Here is a 21906-nt window from a genome sequence, read left to right on the forward strand (position 1 = left end):
TGTTTCATCATAAGATTGAGGTTACGCATTTTTGGCAGAAACATCACAGAAGTGACTCTACACTTCTTATACATCCTGTCAAGTGACGCAAGATATCATTTTGCCATAAAACTGGAAATGTTAAGTTTGATCACGTTAGTAAAGTGGTATCTGCCAAGATTTACCTATTATACATTATTCTTTCTCCCTTCATAATTAATATTTTATGGAGAGCTGCTTTGAGACCTTATATATATATCCTGGTCCTCGTCCAGCTTTTACCCAGTAGTTTCAGCTTTTAATTATTACTATGATAGATAACTAAATGGAGGTTTTCTAATTCCATCATTCCGTAGGCATTTCTTAGTTGGCATTCTTCTGTGAGGAAGAACTTTCCCTTTCCATTTATTTGCTCAGTTATTTATTTCGGTGTAGATTCCTCTTTTGTTCAGTGGAATATCATCTTTTACCATCATTTGTTTCATGCTCAAATATGATACTTTAATCTTTGGCCCTTAGCTGTATCATTTTGACAAGTCCCCACCACTCCAGCATTCCTTGCTTTCTAGCACAGCAAGATCTTCCAGTCTCATGTTGCACTTTCCCTATCCTAGCCCTGAAATCAACCTTTTCTCCAAGGAGCCCTTTTAGTGGGGAATGGTATTTAGAAACCAAGATGTACTCACTACTGGATGTGCTAACTACCACTGAAATGTCACAGTTCCCAAGCTCCCTAGGGGACAAAGCTAGAAAATATATGTTAATATATATACATACATACATATATATATATATATATGTCTACTTTTACATATATATTTATTTTTGTTTCTGTCTATACATATTGAAAACCATGACTTCATATTGGTACTTTCTATTCTAATCCAACACTTTACCATCATTCTAGCTTTTCCCATTTTTTGTTTATAATTCTCTTCTCTAAGAATGAGAAACCTGGCTCTTATTATCCCCAATATGTTTCCTTATTTATTCAGCCCTCCTTTTCAGCCCTGCCCTCCCAGCCCTGCCCAGCCATCATCCATCTTAGCTCTTTTTTCCACACGGAGCCCACGCCCTGCCAGGTCACATACCATACACTGTTAGTTGTCTTCCCTGTGTTGGCCCTGACCTCTGCTAAATGACCCTCACTTAGGCCTGCCTTGTGACTGTTTTTTCTTTGATTATATATACATTTTAAATTAAAATATTGAAATAATTGTATACTAGTGTGCAATTGTAAGAAATAGTACAAAAAGATCTCATTTACCTTTTACTCAGTTTCCACCAATAGTTACATATTTGAAAACTAAAAAACATTGCTGAAAGAAATTAAAGATCTAAATAAATGGAAAGACATCTTGTGTTCATGGATTGGAAGAATTGTTAAGATGTCAGTACAACCCAACAGGATCTACAGATTCAATGCGATCCCTGTCAAAATCCCAATGATGTTTTTTGCAGAAATAGAAAAACTCACCCTAAAATTCACATGGAATCTCAAAGGACCCCCAAATAGCCAAAATAATCTTGAAAAAGAAGAACAAAGTTTGAGGACTTGCTTCCTGATTTCAAAACTTACTACAAAGATACAGTAATCAAAACAGTGTGGTACTGGCATAAACAAAGACATATAAATGAATGGAACAAAAGAGATCCCAGGAGGAAAAAACCTTGCAAATGTGGTCAATGATTTTTGACAAGGGTGCCAAGACTATTCAGTGGGGAAAAAATAATCTTTTCATCAGTTGTTGTTGGGAAAACTGTATGCACATGGAAAAGAATGGTGTTGAACCCTTACCTTATGCCATATACCAAAATTAACTCAAAATCAAGAATCTGAGAGAGATCAAGATGGCAGAGTAGAAGGACATGGAGCTTACCTCTTCCCACAAATATATCAAAAATACATCCATATTTGGAATAATTCTCACTGAATACCTACTGAGTGCTGGCAGAAGATCTCATACAACCAAAACTGCAGGAAAGGTCACCATGTAACCTAGGAATACACCTGACTAAGGAGGTGAAAGACTTATATGCTGAGAACTATAAAACATTGATAAAGGAGATTGAAGATGATTCAACAAAATGGAAAGATATCCTATGCTCTTGGATTGGAAGAATTAATATTGTTAAAATGTCCATACTACCCAAAGCATCTACTGATTTACTGCAATCCCTATCAGATTACCCATGACATTTTTTCAGAACTAAAACAAATAAACCTAAAATTTATATGGAATCATAAAAGGCTTAGAGTTGCCAAAGCAATCCTGAGGAAAAGGAACAAAACTAGAGGCATAACCCTCCCAGACTTCAGACAATATTACAAAGCTACAGTAATCAAAACAGCAGAGTACTGGCACAAAATCAGACATATGGATCAATGGAACAGAAGAGACAGCCCAGAAATAAACCCACACACCTACAGTCAATTAATCTTTGACAAAGGAGGCAAAAATATACAACGGAGAAAAGACAGTCTGTTCAGCAAGTGGTGTTGGGACAGCTGGGCAGCCATATGTAAATCAGTGAAATTAGAACACTCCTTCACACCATGCACAAAAATAAATTCGAATGGTTTAAGGACTTAAATACAGCTCAATATGAAAAAAACAACCCAATCAAAAAAAATGAGCAGAAGACCTAAATAGACATTTCTGCAAAGAAGATATACAGATGGCCAACAGGCACATGAAAAGATGCTCAACATCGCTAATTATTAGAGAGATGCAAATCAAAACTACAATGAGGTGCCACCTCATAAGTCCACAAAAAGTCCACAAATAATAAATTGCTGGAGAGGGTGTGGAGAAAAGGGAACCCTCCTGCACTGTTGGTGGGATTGTAAATTGGTGCAGCCACTGTGGAAAACAGTATGGAGATTCCTTAAAAAACTAAAAATAGAGTTCCCACATGATCCAGCAATCCCACTCCTGGGCATATATCAGGAAAAGATGAAACTCTAATTCAAAAAGATACATGCACCCCAATGTTCATTACAGCACTCTTTACAATAGCCAAAACATGGAAGCAACCTAAGTATCCATTCACAGATGAATAGGTAAAGAAGATGAAGTATATGTATATATACACACACACACACATAGTGGAATATTACTCAACCATACAAACGAATGAAATATTGCCATTTGCAGCAATGAGTGGACCTAGAGATTATCATGCTAAGTGAAGTCAGACAATGAAAGACAAATATCACATGATACCACTTATATGTGGAATCTAAAGAAATGATACAAATAAACAATTACAATTTACAAAACAGAAACAGACTCACAGAAACAGACTCACATAGAAAATCAACTTGTTTGTGTACCAAAGGGGAAAGTGGGAAGTTATAAATTAGGAGTTTGGGCTTAACAAATACATACTACTATATATAAAATAGGTAAACAACAAGGACCTGCTGTATAGCACAGGGAACTGTAATATCTTGTAATAACCTATTACAAATATCTTGTAATAACCTAATCTGAAAAAGAAAAAATATATATATATGTTAACATACAAATTTGAATAGTTATATATTAACATATATAAGTATATATAAAATTGAATCAATCATCTGAAATTAACAGAAAATTGTAAATCATCTGTACTTCAATTTTTAAAAAAGACCTAAACATAAGAGCTCAAGGTATAAACTCTTAGAACAAAATAAGGGGAAAATCTTCATAACATTGGATTTCGTAATGATTTCTTGATTATGACACCAAAGCACAGGTGACAGAAGAAAAACATAGATAAATTGGACTTCATCAAAACTTAAAACTTTTGTTCATCAAAAGACACTATCAACAGAATGAAGAGTCATCCTACAGAGTGGGTGAAACTATTTGCAAATCATGTATCTAACAAGGGACTAATATCCAGAATTACACAGAACTCCTAAAACTCAACCACAAACAAACAACCCTATTCAAAAACAGACAAAGGACTTGAATAGACTGTTCTCATGAAAAGATACACAGATGTCCAATAACCATGAAAAGATGCTCAACATTATTAACTATTAGAAAATGCAAATCAAAACCACAGTGAGATACAACTACATATCCATTAGGATGGTTATTATCAAAAGCACAGAAATGATTGTTGTCAAGGATGTTGAGAAATTGGAACTCTAGTATATTACTGTATTACTGGTAGTGTAAGTGGTACAGCCACTATTGAAAACAGTATGGTAGTTCCTCAAAAAATTAAAAATAGAATTACCATATGATCCAGCAATTTCACTTCTGGGTATATACCAAAAGAATTGAAATCAGGGACTTGAGCAGATATTTGTACACCCATATTTATGGCAGCATTCACACTAACCAAAGTTGGAAACAACCTGAACGTCCATGAATAGATTAATGGATAAAATATGGCATGTACATACAAAGGGATATTATTCAGCCTTAGAATGGAAGGAAATTCTGCACATGCTACAATATGGATGAACTTTGAAGACATTAAGCTGTGTGAAATAAGCCAGCCACAAAAAGACAAAAATAATTATTTGGTTCCACTTACATGAGGTACCTAGAATGTCAAGTTCTTAGAGACAGAAAGCGCAATGGTGGTTGCGAGGAACTAGGGCAAGAGAGAAATGGGGACTTAGTGTTTAGGGGGTATACAGTTTCAGTTTGGGAAAATGAAAAAATTCTGGAGGTGGTTGGTGGTGATGGTTGCACAACAATCCAAATGTATGTAATGCTACTGCACTGTACACTTAAAAATGGTTAAAATAGTAAATTTTATGTTATGTGTATTTTGCCACCATTAACAAGGGAAAAAAGGAAGGAGCTTTCTCTTCCTCGTCTTTTTCCTTCCCTTCCTGAATTGAACAGTCCAAAAGCCACTGGGCGGGACCATAAAAAGTAGGCATCCACACCAGAGGGTGAGTAAGGCTGCAGCACTGGAAGCCAAGCAGGGTGAGGCGGATCCATATAGGGGGGCAGCCTGGCAGTCATGATTCCTGAGCAGGATATATCATGTGGGAGGCTGACCTGATTCCTGGGTGTTAGAATAGGTGTCAGAGCTCAAATGGGGTTAGGAGAGCTCCTCATGGCAGAGTGACCCCTCATAGTGTATCAGAACACAAGCAGAGTGAGGAGACATCCACACATGTGGGTGGCAACAGCAGCCTAGCTCAGGATCTTAGAGTTCAGTTGGAGGAAGGGAGGCATCCACTTAGGTAAGGGGGGCCAGCAGCAGTGAGGGGAGATTGGTCACATAGAGGGGGACTAGTCAGAGAAGTAAAGGATAATAGCAGGATTCTCACCATCAGAGAAGGGAGTTATAATTATGGAAAGGGGGATATTAGGAGGAAACCTGTGCTCTTGGATTGGAACTGGTAATGTCAGGGTGAACTTGAATAAGTTTTCAACATATATGCATGCATATGTAAATATTAATTTAAATGTGTGATATGTGTGTGTATGCACGTATATAGTGCACATATTCTTTAGTTGTGTCCACTGAGAGGGCCTGCTAGCAACAACACTGTTAACAGTAATGAGCACACCTAGCATCTGGACTTGGTTTCTAAATATTATTCTTTACCAATAAACACCAGGACTTACTGGATCTAATTATGAGGAAACGGACAACCCAAATTGAGAGATGTTGTACAAAATAACTGGCCTATACTCTTCAAAAGTCAAAGGCATCAATATCAAGGAAAGACTGAGGAACTTGTTCTAAAGTGAAATAAATGAGGGGACAACTAAAATTCAGTGTGTGATTCTGAACATTGTGTAGTATGATTTTACCATAAGGAACATTGAGATAATCAGTGAAGCTTGAGTGAGGTCTGTGGAATAGTGGGCAACTAATAATGTATCAATCAATTTTCTGATTTCGGGGAATTTTAGAGAATGTCTTTGTTTATGGGAAATATATACTAAGTTATTTAGAGTAATGGGGCAGTATGTCTGCAGGTTATTCTCAAATGGTTCAAGAAACAATAGTCTTGATCTTATACTTACAACTTTTCTGTAAGTTTGATATTGCTCCAAAAAAAATAAAATCCTCTCCAAAATTTTTTAAAAATTAAAACTAAATTGTTGGCGGAGGGAGCTTCAAGATGGCAGAAGAGTAAGACATGGAGATCACCTTCCCTCCCACAAATACATCAGAAATACATCTACACGTGGAACAACCCCTACAGAACACCTACTGAATGCTGGCAAAAGACCTCAGACCTCCCAAAAGGCAAGAAACTCCCCACGTACCTGGGTAGGGCAAAAGAAAAAACAGAGACAAAAGAATAGGGACGGAACCTACACCAGTGGGACCTACACCTGTGAAGGAGGAAAGATTTCCACATACTAGAAAGCCCCTCCGTGGGCGGAGACTGCAGGTGGCGGAGGAGGGAAGCATCAGAGCCACGGAGGACAGCGCAGCAACAGGGATGCGGAGGGCAAAGCGGAGAGATTCCCACACACAGGATCTGTGCCAGCCAGTACTCACCAGCCCGAGAGGCTTGTCTGCTTCCCCGCCGAGACAGTTGGGGGCTGGGAACTGAGGTTCGTTCTTCGGAGGTCAGATCCCAGAGAGAGGACTGGGGTTGGCTGCATGAACACAGCCTGAAGGGGGTAGTGCACCACAGCTAGCTGGTAGGGAGTCCGGGAAAAGTCTGGAGCTACCGAAGAGGCAAGAAACTTTTTCTTCCCTCTTTGTTTCCTGGTGTGTGAGGAGGGGGATTAAGAGCACCACTTCAAGGAGCTCCAGAGGCGGGCGACTATCAGCACAGACCCCAGAGATGGGCATGAGACGCTAAGGCTGCTGCTGCAGCCACCAAGAAGCCTGTGTGCAAGCACAGGTCACTATCCACACCTGCCCTCCTGGGAGCCTGTGCAGCCCGCCACTGCCAGGGTCCCGTGATCCAGGGACAACTCCCCTGGGAGAACACATGGCACGCCTCACGCTGGTGCAACGTCACATTGACCTCTGCTGCTGCAGGCTCGCCCCGAACTCCATACACCTCCCTCCCCCCAGCCTGAGTGAGCCACAGCCCCCGAATCAGCTGCTCCTTTAACCCTGTCCTGTCTGAGTGAAGAACAGATGCCCTCAGGCAACCTACATGCAGAGGTGGGGCCTAGTCCAAAGATGAACCCCAGGAGCTGTGCGAACAAAGAAGAGAAAGGGAAATCTCTCCCAGCAGCCTCAGAAGCAGCGGATTAAATCTCCGTGATCAACTTGATGTACCCTGTATCTGTGGAACACCTGAATAGGCAACGAATCATCCCAAATTGAGGAGGTGGACTTTGGGAGCAACTATATATATATATATATTTTCCCCTTTTCCTCTTTTTGTGAGTGTGTATGCTTCTGGGTGTGATTTTGTCTGTATAGCTTTGCTTTTACCATTTGTTGTAGGGTTCTGTCTGTCCTATTTTTTGTTTTTTTGTACAGTTTTTAGGGCTTGTTATCATTGGTGGATTTGTTTTTTGGTTTCGTTGCTCTCTTCTTTGTTTTTTATTTATTACTTAAAAAAATTTTTTTTAATTTTTTTATTTTAATAACTTTTTAATTTAATTTAATTTAATTTTTATTTTATCTTCTTCTTTCTTTCTCTTGTTTTTATCCCTCTTATTCTGAGCCATGTGGATGACAGGCTTTTGGTGCTCCAGACAAGTGTCAGGGCTGTGCCTCAGAGGTGGGAGAGCCACATTCAGGACATTGCTCCACAGGAGACCTCCCAGCTCCATGTAATATCAAACGGTGAAAATCTCCCAGAGATCTCCATCTCAACACCAAGACCCAGCTCCACAGAATGACCAGGAAGCTCCAGTGCTAGACACCCTATGCCAAACAACTAGCAAGACAGGAACACAGCCACACCCATTAGCAGAGAGGCTGCCTAAAATCATAAGGCCACAGACACCCCAAAACACACCACCAGGTGTGAACCTGCCCACCAGAAAGAAAATATCCAGCCTCATCCAAGAGAACATAGGCACTAGTCCCCTCCACCAGGAAGCCTACACAACCCACTGAACCAACCTTAGCCAATGGAGACAGACACCAAAAACAATGGGAACTACAAACTTGCAGCCTGCGAAAAGGAAACCCCAAACACAGTAAGTTAAGCAAAATGAGAACACAGAGAAACACACAACAGATGAATGAGCAAGGTAAAAACCCACCAGACCGAACAAATGAAGAGGAAATAGGCAGTCTACCTGAAAAAGAATTCAGAATAATGATAGTAAAGATATCCAAAATCTTGGAAATAGAATGGATAAAATACAAGAAACGTTTAACAAGGACCTAGAAGAACTAAAGAGCAAACAAACAATGATGAACAGCACAATAAATGAAATTAATAATTCTCTAGAAGGAATCAATAGCAGAATAACTGAGGCAGAAGAACGGACAACTGACCTGGAAGATAAAACAGTGGAAATAACTACTGCAGAGCAGAATAAAGAAAGAAAATGAAAAGAATTGAGGACAGTCTCAGAGACCTCTGGGACAACATGAAACGCAACAACATGCGAATTATAGGGGTTCCAGAAGAAGAAGAGCAAAAGAAAGGGACTGAAAAAATATTTGAAGAGATTATTGTTGGGTTGGAAACTTCCCTAATATGGAAAGGGGAATAGTTAATCAAGTCCAGGCAGCACAGACAGTCCCATACAGGATAAATCCAAAGACAAACATTCCAAGACACATACTAATGAAACTATCCAAAATTAAATACAAAGAAAAAATATTAAAAGCTGCAAGGAAAAAACAACAAATAACATACAAGGGCATCCCCATGAGGTTAACAGCTGATCTTTCAGCAGAAACTCTGCAAGCCATAAGGGAGTGGCAGGACATATTTAAAGAGATGAAGGGGAAGAGCCTACAACCAAGATTCCTCTACCCAGCAAGGATCTCATTCAGATTTGATGGAGAAATTAAAACCTTTACAGACAAGCAAAAGCTAAGAGAATTCAGCACCACAAACCAGCTTTATAACAAATACTAAAGGAATTTCTCTAGGCAGGAAACACAAGAGAAGGAAAAGACCTACAATAACAAACCCAAAACAATTAAGAAAATGGTAATAGAAACATACATATTGATAATTATCTTAAATGTAAATGGATTACATGCTCTAACTAAAAGACATAGACTGGCTGAATGGATACGACAACAAAACCCGTATATATGCTGTCTACAAGAGACCCACTTCAAACCTAGGGACACATACAGACTGAAAGTGAGGGGATGGAAAAAGATATTCCATGCAAATGGAAATCAAACGGGAGCTGGAGTAGCAATTCTCATATCAGACAAAATACACTTTAGAACAAAGACTATTCTTTGTTCTAAACAAAGGCACAAAGAAGGAAACTACATAATGATCAAGGGATCAATTCAACAAGGAAGATATAGCAATTGTAAATATTTATGCACCCAGCATAGGAGCACCTCAATACATAAGGCAAATACTAACAGCCATAAAAGGGGAAATCGACAGAAACATCATAGTAGGGGACTTTAACACCCCACTTTCACCAGTGGACAGATCATCCAAAATGAAAATATAAATAAGGAAACACAAGCTTCAAATGATACATTAAACAAGATGGATACTTATAGGACATAATCAAAAACAACAGAATACACTTTCTTCTCAAGTGCTCATGGAACATTCTCCAGGATAGACCATATCTTGGGTCACAAATCAAGCTTTGGTAAATTTTAGAAAATTGAAATCATATGAAGTATCTTTTCTGACCACAACACTCTGAGACTATATATCAATTACAGGAAAACATCTGTAAAAAATACAAACACATGGAGGCTAAACAATACACTACTTAATAATGAAGAGATCACTGAAGAAATCAAAGAGGAAATCAAAAAATACCTAGAAACAAATCACAATGAAAACATGATGACCCAAAACCTATGGGATGCAGCAAAAGCAGTTCTAAGAGGGAAGTTTATAGCAATACAAGCCTACCTTAAGAAACAAGATACATCTCAAATAAACAACCTAACCTTACAACCTAAAGCAATTAGAGAAAGAACAAAAATCCGCAAAGTTAGCAGAAGAAATCATAAAGATCAGATCAGAAATAAATGAAAAGGAAATGAAGGAAACGATAGCAAAGATCAATAAAACTAAAAGCTGGTTCTTTGAGAAGATAAACAAAATTGATAAACCATTAGCCAGACTCATCAGGAAAACAAAGGAGAAGACTCAAGTCAATAGAATCAGAAATGAAAAAGGAGAAGTAACAACTGACACTGCAGAAATACAAAGGATCATGAGAGATTACTACAAGCAACTCTATGCCAATAAAATGGACAACCTGGAAGAAATGGACAAATTCTTAGAAATGCACAACCTTCCAATACTGAACCAGGAAGAAATAGAAAATATGAACAGACCAGTCACAAGCACTGAAATTGAAACTGTGATTAAAAATCTTCCAACAAACAAAAGCCCAGGACCAGATGGCTCACAGGCGAATTCTGTCAAACATTTAGAGAAGAGCTAACACCTATCCTTCTCAAATGCATCCAAAATATAGCAGAGGGAGGAACACTGCCAAACTCATTCTATGAGGCCACCATCACCTTGATACCAAAACCAGACAAAGATGTCACAAGGAATGAAAACTACAGTCCAGTATCACTGATGAGGATAGATGCAAAAATCCTCAACAGAATACTAGCAAACAGAATCCAACAGCACATTAAAAGGATCATCCACCATGATCAAGTGGGGTTTAATCCCAGGAATGCAAGGATTCTTCAATATACGCAAATCAATCAATGTGATACACCATATTAACAAATTGAAGGAGAGAAACCATATGATCATCTCAATAGATGCAGAGAAAGCTTTCGACAAAATTCAACACCCATTTATGATAAAAACCCTGCAGAAAGTAGGCATAGAAGGAACTTACCTCAACATAATAAAGGCCATATATGACAAACCCACAGCCAACATCGTCCTCAATGGTGAAAAACTGAAACCATTTCCACTAAAATCAGGAACAAGACAAGGTTGCCCACTCTCACCTCTCTTATTCAACATAGTTTTGGAAGTTTTAGCCACAGCAATCAGAGAAGAAAAAGAAATAAAAGGAATCCAAATTGGAAAAGAAGAAGTAAAGCTGTCACTGTTTACAGATGACATGATACTATACAAAATGAATCCTAAAGATGGTACCAGAAAGCTACTATAGCTAATCAATGAATTTGGTAAAGTAGCAGGATACAAAATTAATGCACAGAAATCTCTGGCATTCCTATACACTAGTGATGAAAAATCTGAAAGTGAAATCAAGAAAACACTCCCATTTACCATTGCAACAAAAAGAATAAAATATCTAGTAATAAACCTACCCAAGGAGACAAAAGACCTGTATGCAGAAAATTATAAAACACTGATGAAAGAAATTAAAGATGATACAAATAGATGGAGAATTATACCATGTTCCTGGATTGAAAGAATCAACATTGTGAAAACGACTGTACTACCCAAAGCAATCTACTGATTCAATGCAATCCCAATCAAACTACCAATGGCATTTTTCAGAGAACTAGAACAAAAAATTTCACAATGTGTTTGGAAACACAAAAGACCCTGAATAGCCAAAACAATCTTGAGAAAGAAAAACGGAGCTGGAGGAATCAGGCTCCCTGACTTCAGACTTTACTACAAAGCTACAGTAATCAAGACAGTATGGTACTGGCACAAAAACAGAAATATAGATGAATGGAGCAGGATAGAAAGCCCAGAGATAAGCCCATGCACATATGGTCACCTTATCTTTGATAAAGGAGGCAAGAATATACAGTGGAGAAAAGACAGCCTCTTCAAAAAGTGGTGCTGGGAAATCTGGACAGGTACATGTAAAAGAATGAAATTAGAACACTCCCTTGTACCATACACAAAAATAAACTCAAAATGGATTAAAGACCTAAATATAAGGCCAGACACTATCAAACTCCTAGAGGAAAACATAGGCAGAACACTCCATGTCGTAAATCACAGCAAGATCCCTTTTGATCCACCTCCTAGAGAAATGGAAATAAAAACAAAAATAAACAAATGGGACCTAATGAAACTTAAAAGCTTTTGCACAGCAAATGTAACCATAAAGAAGACGAAAAGACAACCCTTAGAATGGGAGAAAATATTTGCAAGTGAAGCAACTGACAAAGGATTTATCTCCAAAATTTACAAGCAGCTCATGCAGCTCAATATCAAAAAAACAAACAACCCAATCCAAAAATGGGCAGATGACCTAAATAGACATTTCTCCAAAGAAGATATACAGATTGCCAACAAACACATGAAAGAATGCTCAACATTATTAATTAGAGAAATGCAAATCAAAACTACAATGAGATATCATCTCACACCAGTCAGAATGGCCATCATCAAAAAATCTACAAACAATAAATGCTGAAGAGGCTGTGGAGAAAAGGGAACCCTCTTGCACTGTTGGTGGGAGTGTAAATTGATACAACCACTATGGAGAACAGTATGGAGGTTCCTTAAAAAACTATAAATAGAACTACCATACGACCCAGCAATCCCACTACTGGGCATATACCCTGAGAAAACCATAATTCAAAAAATACATGTACATAATGTTCATTGCAGCTCTATTTACAATAGCCAGAACATGGAAGCGATCTAAGTGTCCATCAACAGATGAATGGATAAAGAAGATGTGGCACATATACACAATGGAATTTTACTCAGCCATAAAAAGAAATGAAATTGAGGTATTTACAGTGAGGTGGATGGACCTAGAGTGTGTCATACAGAGTGAAGTAAGTCAGTAAGAGAAAAACAAATACCTTATGCTAACACATATATATGGAATCTAAAAAAAAAAAAAAATTGTCATGAAGAACCTAGGGGCAAGACTGGAATATGGACACAGACGTACTAGAGAATGGACTTGAGGATATGGGGAGGGGGGAGGGTAAGCTGTGACAAAGTGAGAGAGTGGCATGGACATATGTACACTACCAAACATAAAATAGATAGGTAGTGGAAAGCAGCCACATAGCACAGGGAGATCAGCTCAGTGCTTTGTGACCACCTAGAGGGGTGGGATAGGCAGGGTGTGAGGGAGGGAGACGCAAGAGGGAAGAGACATGGGGATATATGTATATGTATAACTGATTCACTTTGTTATAAAGCAGGAGCTAACACACCATTGTAAAGCAATTATACTCCAATAAAGATGTTAATAAAAAAAAACTAAACTGTTGAACTGTGTTAAATGTGCTAAGCAGTCAAAATAAGACAAAAACTGTAAAAAGGCATCAGAGACCTTAGCAAGATCAATTTTCAGTGGATGCTGAAGATAGAGACCAGAGTTGAATAGATTGAGGACGAGAAGGTGACAAATGGAAATGGCAAATGAAGTCAACTTTTTTAGAAGTTTAGCTGTAAAGGGGAGAGGGAGGGCTCTCTGAAGAAGGGGAATTATAGTGAAGGATCTGGAAACAATGACTTATACTAGGAATGTTTGAAAAATTAAGAAGATTTGACCTGAATAGGGGAAGACTTAGAGAAGTTCTGTCTTCAGATATTTGAAAACCTTGCAAGTCAAGGAGATGCTTTATTTTTAATTTTTAGAGGGAAGAACCAGGACCAGTGTTTACAGAGAAATGGATTTTGACTCAACATTAGAAAACATCTTGAGCTGTCAAACTGTTAAATAGTTAGTTGCCTTGTGAGAAGTGAGCCTCCAGTCACAAAAAGTGGAAAACAAGAAGCTGTAAAGTCAGCATTCTAGTCCATTTCCAGTTCCTGGAAATGACTCCTGTATTGACTTAGGACTGAGCCCAGATGGACCTCCATCTCCCACTGCATTCTTGGGCCTATTGTTGCATGAGTTTGTTTAAATAGGAAGTTATTAGTCCTTTCTTGAGTATAAAAGGGAATTACCAGTTCTTGAGTCTCCACATCTCTTTAGACTCTTTAGTGCTCTAACCACCCACATGTAGAAATTAAAGAGGAAAAGACCAAGGGCTCATAAGTAACTTTAGGTAGGTTTCTTTGTGGTTTACTGTGCTTAATTTCACATTTGCAGTGACCAGTATCTCATTTGGTTCCTTAAATATTATTCTGAATTTGGGAAGGTCTGATTGCCTACCTACAAGCAGGCCATTGGCCACAAAGGTACTGTTGCGTTTAGAGTGCAGCACCCATATTCTTTATGCTTTGAGAGGGGTCTTTTATGCACTGATGATTACAACATCTTAGGGGGGAGTATAGGATTGGTCATGGGGATTATCTTTTGTATTGTTTTCCTACTTTTTCTTGGAGCCTGATTTTTTTTTTTTTTTTTTTAGAGATAGCATATTTGGAAGAAAAAGGGTAAAAATAGTAATGAGGCAGGGTCCCCTATGATTTTATATTCATGGAATATAGAAAACTGATATTTTTTTTCTTATGTATTTAGAAAAACACTTTGTCGGAGAAGGAAAATATAGATCCTGTTAGCAGGTAAGTGGAGAAACAACAGTAGTGTTGTTTCTTGTGGCCTCAAGTTCTAACTATGGAGGAAGGAGGGAAGGAGAGCAGAGAGGTGAATGTAGCTTATAATAACGAGGTTCTATAAACTTTCTCTGTGGTTGCCAGAAAAAAAGTTTCTTTACCTTTTTTTTTTTCTAACATCTTTATTGGAGTATAATTGCTTTACAGTGTTGTGTTAGTTTCTGCTAGTTTCTGCTTTATAACAAAGTGAATCAGCTATACGTATCATATATCCCCATATCTCCTCCCCTCTTGCGTCTCCCTCCCACCCTCCCTATCCCACACCCCTCTAGGTGGTCACAAAGCACCGAGCTGATCTCCCCATGCTATGTGGCTGCTTCCCACTAGCTATCTATTTTACATTTGGTAGTATTTATAAGTCCATTCACTCTTTCACTTTGTCCTAGCTTACCCTTCCCCCTCCCCGTGTCCTCAAGTCCATTCTCTATGTCTGCGTCTTTACTCATGTCCTGGCCCTAGGTTCATCTAACATTTTTTTTTTTTTAGATTCCATATATATGTGTTAGCATTCGGTACTTGTTTTTCTCTTTCTGACTTACTTCACTCTGTATGACACACTCTATGTCCATCTACCTCACTACAAATAACTCAGTTCTTTACCTTTTAGTTTCTGTTGAAAGTATGGCCCTTCATAGAATTACTCTTACTCTAAAATACTTCCATCTTATATAATACATGAAATAGAAATTAAAATAGTCTTGTTCCTCCTTCTATCTAAAGATAAGGCTTCGCTTTTTTCCCTATTGGTAATTTAAATAAATATTAAAATGTTATTTCTAAAAGTCTGAACAGTTCATCATTAGAAATCTATAATTCACCCCAATTTAAATTTTTAAATTGATTTTTAGGCTATTGTGCCAAACTCCTTGACCTCAGAAATCCACATCTCCACATAACCACATTTTTGTTCACAGAATGTTGCCGAAAAACAATCATGCCATGACTTTATAGGGATTATCTTCTAATTCATGGAATAAAAGATATTAGAACTTGTACCAAATTGGTCTCTTTTTGTATTCTTTTTGAAAATAGTTATTTTATTCATTTTGTGGGTCAGTTTAGTTACATATACTCACACGTCTTGTTTCACACATCTGTAAGACATTGTATTTTAATACATAAACCTTTCGTTCCTTAGCTTGGTCCAGACAAGTCCTATCCTCATCAAATTCATTCTCATTTTCAGAACTGTTGAGAACAGAGTCACTTGGACTCTCCTCTGTGGATGTCCTTAGAGCTGCACAGATCATGCATTTCCTACTCACTGGTTGAGACCTCCTAGTTGCTGCCTCACATGCCTTTCATCTCAGATGGAACTTGCCTGCCGGATTTTCTCTCGCACCTTCTTCTCATGGACTTCCATATTTACTTGCTTCAGTATCTTGCTGCTGCTCACTTAGGCTTGAAGTCTCAGCACCCAGTGCAGTGTCTGCCCCTGTACTGTCTTGTTTCCATGCTTAGTTCCGTTCACACAGTCACAGTCCCAGCAGGCCCCCAGTCCTTGGCTCCCGGCCCTATCTTTGCAGGGAATGTTAACACTAAGAAACTTGAGTCAGACTCCCTGTTCCCCAGATAGCAGACTCAGACCCCTTAGTTTGAGCATTTAGGGTCTCTTGCCATCAGGTTCCAACTTGCCTTCCACACCGCATCCTCTACTCTTTCCTGTAAAACTGTGTGGAAGCTGTGCCTTCTGGATTAGGTATGTTAAAAGGAATTCTTTTCCATTGCTGTATGCAAAACAACAGGGGCAGGATGCTATACTCGTAGGAATTTGGGCACCAAATTGAGCTACTCTGTCTTATTTGACAAAGCACATCCAGTTGGGGAGATGGGGGCTGTGTTTTAAAAGGAGCATGCTTTAAAGCATTATTAATTGTTAAAATAAAGCAGAACAAAACAAAGAAGAACCCTATCTATGACAGTAGACTGTTTCCACCTGCACATGGCTGAAATACCATTTGGAGAGACAGAGGGAGAGAGACACGGGGGTGGGGTTAGGGTGTGCAGCTTGACATTAACAAGAGAGGAGGCAGACAGTTGGTGGTTGTTATAGTTTCTGTGTTCTTTATATCCTTGATCATCAAGTTGCAACCTCCCCCTCATCCAGTTCCTTTAAAAAATGTGATACTTAGTGAATTTTCTTCCTATGCCTCTGCCAAGACATTACTGAAGCTTTTCTTTTCCCCATAGTCAGCAACAAAAGGCACAGAATCGTGTCTTTGAGTTTTTGAGGGCTATAGTTATGACTACTATTACTATCCAATAACCAAGAATTGGGTTTTCACATTCTGAAAATAAGAATATGAATATAAATGTCTTTTGATTAATATACCAGCCCTACAGATGTCTTTATTTGTTCTATCCAAGCATTTCTTTAATAGTTCTATTTAAAAAATAGGTTTTTCTTTTTATTTTGAAAAATTAAATGGTGTTTTAATAGTGTTAGAGGAATCTAGTATATCCCACTTTATTACAATTAACTTTTTTTTAACATCTTTATTGGAGTATAATTGCTTTACAACGTTGTGTTAGTTTCTGCTGTTTAACAAAGTGAATCAGCTATACATATACATATACCCCATATCCCCTCCCTCTTGCGTCTCCCTCCCACCCTCCTTATCCCACCCCTCTAGGTGGTCACAAAGCACCGAGCTGATCTTCCTGTGCTGCGTCCCACTAGCTATCTGTTTTACATTTGGTAGGGTATATATGTCCATGCCACTCTCTCACTTTGTTACAATTAACTTTTTATCTGCCCTGTTCCAGAGAGCAGTAGAAAGAGAATATTTTTCAAACTGTTCAAAGAATAGATATGAAAGGAATAACAAAATTTAAATATTTTAATATGTGTGTGTTTACATCAGAAAGACATCTTTCTAAATTCATTACAGTATTTTAGATGTAATTCTTTGAGCAGTCAGATCTTTTAAAATGTGTTTGAGAAACAATAGAAAAGTCACATTTTCAGTATAATCTATTTAAAATACATGTTATTCTTCCTTATATTTGAACAGTCTGTTCAAAACAATCCATTCATATGGGATTTTGCTTGTACAGATCTGAGTGGGAATCAGTAGTTTCTTTGTTTGTCACTATGGAAACAAGTCAGCCTATCCTGAATGGCGGTTAGATCACGCAGAGTGATGCTCATGTTTCAGTGTAACTTCATCATGGAGCAGGCTGGCGCTGACATCTTGCCTCCAGCTCTTCCCTCCTGGAAGCCCAGCGCCATGCAGGATCCACCCCGGAGGCTTTCTGCTGTGCCATTCCTCAGCTCCTTTTTCCAGGGCCGACGACACTCTGCCTCCGACCCCATCGTGCGACTGCAGCAGGGGCGGCGCAGCTCCACTGCCAAGATGCTCTCGTCATCCTCTCTCCAGGTGATGGTGGCCATGTCCTCCGTCAGCTGTGCTGAGAGAAACCCAACTTGCCCCGAGAGAAAAAGTAAAGCTCCTTTTCTTCTTAAAGATTGCCACAGCTTTGAGTTTAAATATAAGAACTGTGAAGAGGTTATACTGTGTTGATACTTTTTAAATTTTTGACAATTAATCCTGCATTATACTTTTTATTGTCTGTTATGCTAAGAGATTCAGTAGACATGTAATAGGAGATAAAAATGATTGAATGTTTTATGTTTTTTCATTAAAAATGTAGTTTTTGCACAAAACTCATTCCCTTGTAGAAGATCTGCTTTTACAGTTTCTTCCTTTTCATTACCAATATGACATGTGGAGATTATTGTATGCAAAAGTCTTTTCTGTAGTAAAGGATAGTGTACTTACACGAAAGGGAAACAGTTTTATTCCTGACAAAGTGAAAGGGATTTAGCACCAGCTTGTCATCTACAATCCTGAGAGAAAATGGAAGCTGTTTCCTATGTTACTATTCTGTTCGGAGAGTAGGATTTTGAATCGTCCCTTTGAATGTTCTAGGAAATTCAGGACGTCCAACACCAAAGTATACAAAAGTTGGAGAGCGTTTACGGCATGTCATTCCTGGACATATGGCCTGTTCCATGGCATGTGGTGGCAAAGCTTGCAAGTATGAAAATGCAGCTCGCTGGAGTGAACAGGAGCAAGCTATTAAGGGGGTCTACTCATCCTGGTAAGTGATTCTGTCTGTCTTTGGTAGCTCCCACCTACTGCTAAGTGGGAAAACAGAATGGACGTGTAGGAGATGACCAGGAGGCAGTGGGCTGTAGAAGAAGGAATGTGGGGTTCTGAAATCAGAGGACCTCACCTCCATCCCTGGCTTTGCCACTTGACAAGCTGTGTGATCTTGGTCTACTCACACAGGCAGTCGGAGCCACAGTTTCCTGATCTGTAAAATGGAAATAATGAAACCAACCCTATAGGATTTTTTTTTAATTGAATGGAATGCTGTATGTAAAGTATCTGAAAGAAATGGTAACTAGATAGCTCTTAAATTTCAGAAATTGCTAAAAATAATTTAAATGTTCAACTATAAATTTGAGAAATTATGAGGTACATAGGTAGTTTTTCAGCTTCATACAGGTAAGCTTTAGCCTCGTTTTTATTTTGTTCCTGTATTCTGTATAAAAGGATACATTTTCATACAAATACATACACTTCCAGTCTGCCTCAGTAGAAGGTGGTACGAGTTGTCAGTTCAGTAGACGATATAAGATGCTTACTTTGTTTATGGTATGTAAGTGTAATTCATTCATTATTGAATCATACTGCTTTTATTATTAATAGTAAACTGTCGAGTATACCTTTTTTGATGTAGTGATATCTCTAAAAAATTCTGATATTCAAAACCAAATCACATTTGGAATGCACTAAGAGGAATTCACTATTCAAAGAATTCTGCTTGTGAATCATTTTATAGAGCAAGAATTCATTTACAAATTAGATATTTGTCAACCAGCTTACTAACTTGCAACCCTGTACTTTGTCATATTGGATTTTCTGGATACATGTGTAGTACTATAGTCTGGGGTCCACTGTCACCGTTGTTCTCCACAGATCATGTTCTAGTTTATCACTATCTTTCTTGAAGAATGTTGTGAAAAAGCAAACACTATTCCTGAGGTGTGGTCAGACAAGTAAATTTCTAATAATGAAGCTTAAGGTCACATTCATATTTTTGGTTTATTGTTGACTAAACTATCTGAACTTTTTTCGCCTCTACTGCTTTCATGTTACATCTCTCTCAATCCTACACTAAGTGCTATTAAATTTGGGGGGTCCCAAACCTTTGGGGGTCCCTGTTAAACAGTTTTAGACATTGCCCCAGGCATGAGGGATAGTATCTTTCTGAATCCTGACCTGTTCATCTAATGTCTCTGTTACTCCTCTCAGGTTCTTGTGACCCACAACTTGCAATAGTCTACCTTATGTATCTTTCACTAGGCCACTGGTGAGAAATGCAATCAGAACAGAGTGAAGCCAGAGTCCTAGTGAGAGTGATAGCCATTTACTGGGTCTCTATCCATTTGTACACTCAGTAAACATCCATTTGGTTAAAAGCCAGGCACGGTGCTGAACACTCTCAAATTATTATCTTCATAAAACTCTTTAAGTAGGCACCATTAATGTCATTTTATTGGTGAAGGAATTGAAGTCCAGAGGGACTAAGTAATTTGCTACACAGCTAGAAAGTAGAAAAGCCAGCATTTGAAACCAGGTCCGACTGACTCCAAAGCCATATTTTTTGCAAAATTACAATAACTCAGCATTTTTTCATAACCACATGCTAGGATTTGTGCTAAAGTCTTTACATTCACATCATATTGAATTCTCACACAAACCTTGTGAGGCAGGCATTATCCCCACTCGATACATTAGGTAATTGAGGTACAGATAGCTATGTAACTAAAAATGCCTCCCAGCTGGCCCTCCTCATTTAGTCAGTAACCTTTGGATAACTAATCCAGGATGTCCTTTGCTGCCAGCTGAGGTTTCTCCATCATTCCATCATGTCCACTATAATCTCATGAAAGTCCTTGAAAGTGCTTTGCTGGAGTCCATAAATACTTAATGTCCTGGAATTTTTTCCAGGGATTTAAGAAGCTAGGGTTTCTTAGAGCCCTAATCATAATACAGAATTGAAGTCGGATTTGTATAAGGAGATTCTTACCTTATAGCATTGTTGAAATCATAGAAAAAGTAAGGGCTTGAAATCCTGCTTTCTCAGTTTTGTGCATATCACCAGTCCCTCCTCCCATCTGTAGGGTCACTGATAATATCCTGGCCATGGCACGCCCGTCCACTGAGCTCCTCGAGAAGTACTGCATCATCGAGCAGTTCCAAAGGTAAACGTTGCGTGTTTGCACACTTTAACAAGCCAGCTTGTGTTTTCTCTTCTATTGCTTTTGACTTCAAATGGAAAGGTGCTTTCATTTTACCAACAGGAGTGTGAAGAACTTATTTCAAATAACACAGTTAGGGTTTTGAAAGTAGTTAATAATGTTTATTAATGCCAAAGATGGTTAATTTTTTTAACACTACCTCCCAATATGACTAATTTTGTTTTTCTTTTTCCTTTAAGCCATGGCATAAAAAGTATCATCAACCTGCAGCGTCCTGGTGAGCATGCCAGCTGTGGGAACCCTCTGGAACAAGAAAGTGGCTTCACATACCTTCCTGAAGCTTTCATGGAGGCTGGCAGTAAGTCCTTCCATCCTCTTCTCCATGAGTTACGAAGGACAGAACTCAGAGACTTTTTGTCTGTTCAGCTCTTAGGTTAAAAAGGTGATGGAGATAAACAGTTACTGCATAGTAGTGTAGTAGGGCTTCTAAAAAGTGAAGATGAGCTAACTTTGACTTTAACTAATGCTATCATTCTTCTGTGCTATTGCTGTTGAAAGTATAAGATTTCTTTTTCCCGGTGAGAGGGGACTTGAGAGGAGACCCTGTAGAAAATTAATATAAACAGTATCCAGACCTGTCATCTCATTTAATCCTTAAAGCAGTCACATAATATAGTTGTTCTGCTTCACACATGAGGTCACACAGGCTGAGGAAGTTCTGACTTGCCCAAGATCACACAGCTTAAACATGGCAGCGGGATTGGAACCCAGGACTCATTCATGCTTTTACCTACTGCATAGCTCTGCCCCTGGGTAGGATGCAGGGATTCTGTATGTGACAATCTACAACTTGTTTTTAAGAAGTTTATGTTAGCTTTTTTATTCCACTAGTTAGAAAATCTATATGTACTACCTTATGCCATTTATCAGTCAGTTAGACATGTTTCCATGCTAAACAAGGTTGCATGCTTTCCCTCCATGGTTGAGTAATTTTGGCATAGATCATTGACTTTAATTTGCAATCCTGCTTTTCCTTAATTCTTTCCGACTGAGTTTCAGCAGGAAATGTGTTAAGTAATATAGAATGTTCTTTTTAAGAAAT

At 38.4% G+C, this 21906-nt stretch overlaps 1 protein-coding gene across 13 annotated transcripts in view; it reads left to right on the plus strand.

Annotated features, from left to right (window-relative positions):
- Positions 1 to 21906, plus strand: part of PTPDC1 (protein tyrosine phosphatase domain containing 1) — a 98408-nt gene that overhangs the window by 54095 nt on the left and 22407 nt on the right. For 4 of the 13 annotated variants that reach the window (XM_022564563.3, XM_089912993.1, XM_089912994.1 and 1 more), the window contains exons 1-4: positions 14487 to 17974; positions 18463 to 18634; positions 20727 to 20807; positions 21044 to 21162. In XM_022564563.3, coding sequence (XP_022420271.2) covers positions 17650 to 17974; positions 18463 to 18634; positions 20727 to 20807; positions 21044 to 21162 — 697 coding nt within the window. In that variant the 5' untranslated portion in view covers positions 14487 to 17649. The other 9 variants (XM_089912995.1, XM_022564565.2, XM_022564566.2 and 6 more) reach the window with 6 other exon arrangements.

Source organism: Delphinapterus leucas, chromosome 6, assembly GCF_059928025.1.
Source record: "Delphinapterus leucas isolate spDelLeu-1000000601 "Yukka" chromosome 6, BTC_Dleu_Yukka2, whole genome shotgun sequence".
Lineage (NCBI taxonomy): Eukaryota > Metazoa > Chordata > Mammalia > Artiodactyla > Monodontidae > Delphinapterus > Delphinapterus leucas.